Source organism: Natator depressus, chromosome 5, assembly GCF_965152275.1.
Source record: "Natator depressus isolate rNatDep1 chromosome 5, rNatDep2.hap1, whole genome shotgun sequence".
Taxonomy (NCBI): domain Eukaryota; kingdom Metazoa; phylum Chordata; order Testudines; family Cheloniidae; genus Natator; species Natator depressus.
The window spans coordinates 12357298-12365846 of record NC_134238.1 but is presented as its reverse complement, the minus strand read 5'-3'; the positions used below and the strand labels follow the sequence as shown (position 1 = coordinate 12365846).

Below are 8549 nucleotides of genomic sequence, written 5' to 3'. Positions count from 1 at the left end.
TTGCCCTGGATATTCCTTCCCTTTTCTCGCTCTCTTTACCTACCGTTCCTTTTTCCTTCCTCAGAGCTTACATCTTCTGCAGGTTGCAGCCCGTAGGGGCCAATCTGCTCACGCATGACCAGTCTGACAGTCCATTCGTCAGAGCCGGTAGTACAGATGCACGTTGTGGGAGAAAAGACACACAAACATAACCTGCTTTGTTTTACATGTAATGAATAGTCGATCAACATGTGTAAATATGTGAAAATGATGTGGTCCAGATTCCAAAGGCCAAGTTGCTGCAGGTCATTCTGTCGGCAAACTCTGACTGCCACAGTTGTTTCTGCGGTCAAGATTTTCATAGGTAGAGTCTTGCGCTTGTTGCCTGCCAACCAAAGAGTCGAGAAAGGTAAAGGCTAGTGTGTCCGTTGGCAGTAAATATAAATGCTGGCTTCCCTATGCAGGGCTTCTGAAATGATGCGATCTTTAGAACTTAGCTGATTTCAGATCACAGTTTCAGGGCGTCGGAATCAACCTGATGATAACCCATTTTATTTGAAGTTGGTCCTGCCATCTTTTGTTTTGTTTTTTTAGTTTCATGTGTTTGTATGTAGTGTTTTTCATCCTGAAGGATCCAAAAGCATTTCACAAACTATATGCATACAACACTACTGCCAGGCAGCTGCTTCTGAGCCTTAGACGACAGGGACAAACCTCTCCACTCATGAGAGGTGTCATGGGATCTTGAATATTCATGTGGAGCATCCAGGACCTTGGTTTTTAAGCTGTCATCTAAAGTGACATAAGAACAACAAGGAGTCTGGTAGCACCTTAAAGACTAACAGATTTATATGCCCAAATAAATCTGTTAGTCTTTAAGGTGCCACCGGACTCCTCGTTGTTTTTGTGGATACAGACTAACATGGCTACCCCCTGATTCTTGATAAAGTGACATAGGGCATTTCCACCCCATAGCGCTTTTGGCAGTATACCTATGTCAACAAAGCCCCCTAGTGGAGATGCAGAGTATGCCAGCAAAAGTTGTTCTGTGGGCATAACTACACCACCTTCCCGAACAACATTAGCAATGTCAACAAAAGCTCTCTTCTTTTGGCACAGTTCCGCCTGTGCCAGGGTTTTGTTGACATAACAATGTGGGCGGGGGAGGCAGATGGGGAGTGTGATTTTTTTCCCCAGGATCCTCGCTGGCATAGCTATGCCAGCAAAACTTCATAGTGTAGACCAAGCCCACAGACACAGTCAAATGTAGGGGACCCAGTTCGTCAACCTTAACAAGGTCAAGGGATGAGTCACTCCTAGCAGGGTTGAAAGACATGTTCCTGGCACAGCGAGGTGTTTTCCAGATAAAATTTACAATGTTGTTAGGCTAGATCTACCCTGGAGTTAAGTGGAAGTCAGCTAACACATTTTTAAAGACTTGTTTAATCCCCAAAAGTTTCCTCTAGGCTACAGATGTTTGTGGTTTACTTTCGAGGTTCAGCCTGGAACAAATGTTCTGGGAGATTAACCTTAAAAATTGGATTACCTACGTGGAGCCAATTGACAATCAGTAAGGTTAAGATTTTGTCGTGGGTATTTTTAGTAAAAGTCATGGACAGGTCGCAGGCAAAAAACAAAAATGATTCACCCCTCTAGTGTGCAGACCATGATACTGATATAAAGGGGCTTATATCAGTATAGCTTATTTTGGTATATTGATACAAGCACCTTTATACTGGGGTAACAGTCCACTGTAGAGAGCTGCCTTGATTCACGTCTATTTCTAAAGCAATATAGTTTCATTGGAACAAGAACTGTGTATAGACCAGCCCTTAGATTCTAAGGTGGTTACCAAGTCAAGGATAAGTTGCAGTTCCCTGCTTAAAAAGGAAGTCCATGCTTGTTAACTTGACAGAAGGCATGATGTTCTTACCTGGACAGCCTGGATGGGGCTGTGCCATGACCTGTTAGGTGAGAATAAAGATGCGTATTAGTTTACTGCCAATTTCAGTTGGAAGAGCTGAGAATCCAGCATTGATGGTGGGTTTCTGAACCACAATGAATGGGCAAAAATTCCTTAAGTTCTGTTTCTGGTTAGTCTTTCAATATAGTGGGACTGACATCTAAATACAAGGAGCAAAGCATCTCGCTGCTCCTTCCTAGATGCAGTGATGAGCTGCCAAAATCTTAACAACCGGTTCCCTATAAAAAGTTCTGAGTTAAGGGATGTGCCCCAGTATGTATTTTTTGTACCAACAGGGTTACCATACGTCCGTATTTTCCCGGGAGGAATTTTTAAAATTTAAAAATTCCTCCCGGATGACGATTTAAGAACCAAAAAGCCTGACCCGTCCGGGAAAATACGTGTGTGTGTTAACCCTGCCTAAAGTTCTTTTTTAAAAAGATGGGCCTGAACTAGAAATGAGCTCCGTTTCACATGTGTGGGTCCCTGCCACTCCCTGGGGCTGTGCTAGGGGGACCAGATGTCCCGATTTTATAGGGACAGTCCCGATTTTGGGGTCTTTTTCTTATATAGGCTCCTATTACCCCCCACCCCCGTCCTGATTTTTCACACTTGCTGTCTGGTCATCCTAGGGTGTGCACATGTGTGGGTCCCAGCTGCTCCCTGCCCCCCTCATTGAAGCAGGTGTGCAGGGTTACTGGCCTGGGAACTGCAGGGCACCAGTGGACGTGGGGCCAGCTGCAGACAGGGGCGTGGGGCAGGGCTAGCTGGAGGCAAGGGGTGCAGGGCTGGCTGGAGACAGGAGGGTGTGGGGTTGGCTGGAGGCAAGGGGGTGTGGGGCCGGTGGAGGTAGGGGCTGGCTGTGGGCAGGGCAGGGGGTGCGGCAGGGGCTGGCTGCGGGCAGGGCAGGGGGTGCGGCAGGGGCTGGTGCGGGAAGGGCAGGGGGTGTGTGCGGCAGGGGCTGGCTGCAGGCAGGGGGTGCGGGGGTGGCTGGAGGCGGGGCAGGGGGTGGCTGGAGATGGGGGCTGGAGGCAGGGCAGCGGGTGCGGGGGTGGCTGGAGGCAGGGCAGGGAGTGCGGCAGGGGGTGGCTGCAGGGGGTGGCTGGAGGCAGGGGCTGGCTGCGGGCAGGGGGTGCGGCAGGGGCTGGCTGCAGGCAGGGGGTGCGGCAGGGGCTGGCTGCAGGGCAGGGGGTGTGGGGGTGGCTGGAGGCAGGGCAGGGGGTGCGGCAGGGGTGGCTGCAGGCAGGGGGTGCGGCAGGGGCTGGCTGCAGGCAGGGGATGCAGCAGGGGCTGGCTGCGGGCAGGAGGTGCAGGGGTGGCTGAAGGCAGGGCAGGGGGTGCGGCAGGGGTGGCTGCAGGCAGGAGCTGCAGGGGGTGGCTGGAGGCAGGGGCTGGCTGCGGGCAGGGGGTGCAGCAGGGGCTGGCTGCGGGCAGGAGGTGCGGGGGTGGCTGGAGGCAGGGCAGGGGGTGCGGCAGGGTGGCTGCAGGCAGGAGCTGCAGGGGGTGGCTGGAGGCAGGGGCTGGCTGCAGGCAGGGGGTGCGGGGGTGGCTGGAGGCAGGGCAGGGGGTGGCTGGAGACGGGGGCTGGAGGCAGGGCAGCGGGTGTGGTGGTGGCTGGAGGCAGGGCAGGGAGTGCGGCGGGGTGGCTGGAGGCAGGGGCTGGCTGCGGGCAGGGTGGTGGGTGCTCACGGGGAGAGCAGCAGGACGCAGCCCAGGCCCAGCAGAGCAGCCAGGGACCCACCAGGCAGCAGCGGGAACCCCAGGGCCAGGGGTTGGGGGAGCAGCAGCAGCCGCAACAGGGGAATAATATTTCCCTACTCCAGCCTCACTGGGGCATTGTGAGGATGAAAATCCACGAATGCTTGTGAAGCACTCAGCTAATACAGTGACATGGGCCACGGGAGTACCCAGATAGACAGTGATTCTCCCTCCGTGTTACATTTACGCAGCAAGTCTCAGAACCGGGCTCGACCTACAGCGCTAAAACCAGCTGTGTGGACACTGCAGCTTGGGCTGGAGTTCGGGCCGCAAAGCCCACCCCCATCACTGGGCTTCCGAGCCTGAGCTGCAACATCTGGGCAGCTATTTTTAGTGCTGCAGCATGAGCCCAAGTCTGTCGACCTGGGCTCTGAAACTCAGTGCTGTGGGCTGTGTAGACATACTCTCTGTGGCTTGAGCAAGTCCCTTAACCCCTCTCCTCAGTTTTGCCATCTGTGAAATGAGGATGACAATACTGTGAGGATTAAACTATTCTGTGACGTGTACTGAAGGCAAGTTGTGACGATGCCTAGGCGCAAAGCATTAATAATTAGTCTGTTTTAAAATGGCACCTCCCAGCCATACATCTTGCTTCCTAAACCCATAGTGTTAGACATATGGAAACTCCTGTTTACTGTGTCTTTTAAAAAAATACAAGGGCTGAATCCAGCAACCCTGTAACTGGCAACTGGGGAGTTTTGCATTTCTCCTTCTTTCCTTGTTACTTTGCTTGGATTTTCAGTTATAAACATCCCTAGAGGAGGAAAATCCTGGCTGATTGCGTCTTTTTCTTTCCGCTGAGTCACTCCACTAGTTAACAGTCTGATTAAACGCAGAGAAGGGTATGAAAGCAAATAAATAACGGCACATACCTGCCCTCCAAAAAACAGCGATTCCTAATATCACCAGCAACACCAGTACTTTAACTCCTAGTGCTACAAATATCAGGATCAGAATCAAGGAGCTGCTTGCTGCTTTGAATTTATAGAAATACACGGCTCCCTCTGCTCTCCCGTGGCTGTTAACGGCTGTGCACGTGTATTTTCCATCGTGAGTCAGATAGTGCAACTCTTTGGTTATCTGGTGGTTCAAGCTTGTGACTGACGTTGCATTGCTGAAGAGAGGGCCGGTCCATGTCAGAGAAGGCAGCGGCTCCCCTTCGGCTGTACACTGCGCTCTGAAGGTACGGTCCTGGTTGGAGCCAATGGTGATGTTAACAATCCTGGGAGCAGCTGTGCGGGTCACAAGAAATGATTAAAATCAAATGAAGATTCAAATACCATGCTGGTTTGGGGCTCAAAGCATTTAGTGCCATTGTTGGCCTGAGCTGATTCCTAGACTGCTATGATTTTGTAACGTCGAGATCAAGTCTCTCATCGCTCCTTTTCCTTCAACATTTCCTGGCTCTTGATTTCCTCATCACCCCTCCGCTTTAGAGAGAAGCACCGGGTTCAAGCAAATAGGGCCCAGGCCTCAGAGTCAGGGGATCGGAGTTCCTTCCCTGTTTTATTATTACTGTTGATATTGGGGTGATTAAAAATAGAAAGAATGTCATCAATCTAATTTTCCCTTCGCTCTCTGTGTGGTTTGGTTTATTTATTGTTCGTGTCTCATGCAGCCTGAGCAATGAAAATAGACTAGTCAGTTTCACGGCCTGATTCTTATGCAATCGCACAATGCCTGCAACGATTGGACTGCAAATACAGTGTATCCCTTGCACGGAGGAGTTGTGTGAATGAATTCGTGGGTGTGAAGTGCCCTCCTCAGATGTAAAATGTCACCCAGGTGCAGACGAATATGTTCTTTTAAAGGTATTACTGCTATTTTAAAAAAAAATAAGCTCAGACACTTTGCAGACCCCCACAGGAAGGGATCACTCATCCATTGCTGAACGCTGGACAGTCTTTGGGGGTGCAGGACTGCTGCCATTGCGTACCAGCAGTGCTACACCCAGCAAGGGAAGTGAAGAAACTTCCCCAGATGCAACTAGAGCCGGATTATCAGCTAATGGTGGTTTCTGACCAGGGGTACGCGTACCTCTAGGGATATGCAAGATCTCGTCAAAGGGTACTCGAGAAAAATCCTGTAATGGCGGACAACACGCTTTGTTTAGTCAGGCTTGGCAAGCTAATCTTAGGTATATTGTGACCCTATCTCAGATGTGGTACACGGTAGACTTTGGAGAGGAGTACACAGCCTAAAAAGCTTGAAAACCACCGAGCTAACAAAACCGTGGCCCTGATACTGCCGTGAGTTCTGCACAGTTGGACCCTGCATCCATGAAAGCCCTATTGATTTCAATGGCTGCAGCATGGTTTAGTGGATAGGGCATGGCAACTGGACTCCGAGACCTGGGTTCTGCTACTGACGCTGAGCTGCCATGTGACCTTGGGCAAATCGCTTCACCTGTCTGGGCCTCCACTTCCCCTCTTTCCCGTTGTCTGTTTAGATTGCAGACCCTTCAGGGTGGGGTCTCTCTCATACTATCTGTCTGCTCAGCGCCTGGTATGATGAGTCCCCAAGCTCAGTTGGGGCTCTAGATAAGGCGTGGACAAACTACTCCCCACGGGCTGGATCTGGCCTGCCAGCTGTTTTAATCCGTCCCTTGAGCTCCTGCTGGGGATTGGGGTTTAAGGCTTGCTCTGCTCCTGCGCTCCAGCTGGGGAGCAGGGTTGGGGGCCCCTCCGTGTGGCTCCCAGAAGCAGTGGCATGGCTCCCTCTCCGGCTCCTACACGTAGGGGTAGCGAGGGGCCTCCGCTCTGCATGCTGCCCCCAACCCAGCCACCACCCCTGCAGCTCCCATTGGCGGGGAACCGCAGCCAAAGGGAGCTGCAGGAGCAGTGCCTGTAAACAGGGCAGCATGCAGAGTTGCCTGGCTGCGCCTCCACGTAGGAGACGGAGAAAGGACATGCCGCTGATTCCAGGAGCCACTTGAGGTAAGTGCCACCCAGAACCTGCACCCCGAACCTCTCCCCACACCCCAATCCCCTGCCCTAGCCCTGATCCCCTTCCTGCCCTCCAAACCCCTCGAGCCCCGCCCAGAGCACCCTCTTGCACCCCAAACCTCTCATCCCCAGCCCCACCCCAGAGCCCGCATCGCCAACCAGAGCCCTCACCCCCTCCTGCACCCCAATCTCAATTTTGTTCTTACTCCTGGTGGCCAGAAGCCAGCCCTTTTCCCTGCCACAGTTCCCCCTAGCTTCTATTCTCTTCTATTTTATTCTATTCTATTCTGGTTCTTATATTGTACACATCAGCATAGTATCTGAGCATCTTAGATGCTCAGAAAAATTTCCTGATCTGATGTTGTAGAGCTCCTCAGGAATGACTAGTAGTGGTTCAATGCTGTGGCTATGTCTACACTACCGCGGGATTGACGCTCTGGCAATTGATGCGCCGGGGGTCGATTTAATGGGTCTAGTGAAGACTCACTAAATCGACGGCAGATCGCTTTCTGGTCGACCCCAGTACTCCCCACAGAAGGAGAAGTGTAAGGTATATTGACGGGAGACTCCCGTCAACCCAGCACGGTGTAGACCCCGCAGTAAATTGACCTAAGCTATGTCGACTCCAGCTACTTTATTCATGTAGCTGGAGTTGCGTAACTTTGGTCGACTTACCCCCGTAGTGTAGACGAAGTCTCAGTGTGGAGTTCAGTGGCAACTAGCATGAAGTGGTCCCTCCAGCTTCCACATCCTTCCAGCTCTAGCCTCTGTCGGTAGCACCTTTAGAGCTGATGTTCTCTTACCTATCAAATGGAGCCTTATCCCAGTCCTGCTTTCGTACTTGTCATGAAGATCCCCAGAAAACTCCACCCGGCAGAAGTATCTGTTGCTGTCACTCCAGGTCAGGTTGTCGATCTTGATGGAGAGGTTATTGTGCCTGGGGTTTCCAATCAGTTTGTACTTGTTCTTGTAGCTAACTGCAGTTTTACAGAGGTCGCTCGAGCTGTGAGTAACGCATTTGAACACTACCATCCCATCGTAAGGTTCCTTGATCCTCCAAATGGTTGTGAGGGTCCGGTCATATGTTTTGTGGGGGTGTGTGAAAGTACAGGGCAGAACAACCGCCTTTCCAATCTCACCAGTAGCATCTGATGGAACCTGAATGGACCAGCCATTGGACTGCAAACCTGGAACCAAAGGAACTGGCTTCAGAAACCTGAATAAACCATAAAGGCTGATGTACCAAACCTGAAGAATGACTTTTTCTCCCATAAATCAGGAGAGCCCCACCTTACCCTGAGTCCTACCTGATCCATCCTTAGTGAGCTTATAGATACTTCATTGGCTCCAGGCATTTTATATCCTCTCTTTCTTGTGTGAGGAGCCATCTCACAGATCTGTAGGTTATATTATGCCTTTGTCCTTTGGGCGTGATCAAGCCCTTTAACCCAGTGGGTTCAGCAGCGCCAATAGGAGCGCACACATTAATGTGCTGCCTTCTTCATTGCCCGCTCAGTTAGAATGGCAGCATTCTCCGTGGGGAGGTTGTGGCTTCTGACGTTTCCAGAAGTCCACCTTCTTATCAACCCGGGGACGTCATTTGTGAGTGATGGGCTCTAAAGGCAGACTTCAGAGATGCTGGCAATACTGATCTAACGAACATGGCAAGGCTGGAGTGTGCATGCCAGTTCCCAGCACCTTCCCCCCAGCTGTCTTGAAGGAGAGAGACAGTCTTTGACGGTTAGAGGAAAGCAGTCAGTGTTCGAGGCAGAGCACTGGCACCACAGCAGTGGAATGTTATCTTACCCTACAGCTGCCCATAACTTCCGTAAACCGTCCCTTTCCCTGGAACTACACCACGAGTACCCCACCCAAAAGTGTTGCAGGAAACAAAACAAAAGATC

At 51.5% G+C, this 8549-nt stretch overlaps 1 protein-coding gene across 1 annotated transcript; it reads right to left on the bottom strand.

Moving 5' to 3' along the window:
- Positions 1 to 285: 285 nt before the first annotated feature.
- On the bottom strand, positions 286 to 7917 carry SIGLEC15 (sialic acid binding Ig like lectin 15). Its single transcript, XM_074953882.1, has 4 exons — positions 7449 to 7917; positions 4573 to 4932; positions 1913 to 1943; positions 286 to 364 (listed from the first exon to the last, which is right to left on the bottom strand). Exons 1-4 carry the CDS (start codon positions 7915 to 7917, stop codon positions 286 to 288), a joined length of 939 nt encoding a protein of 312 aa, XP_074809983.1.
- Positions 7918 to 8549: the final 632 nt, after the last annotated feature.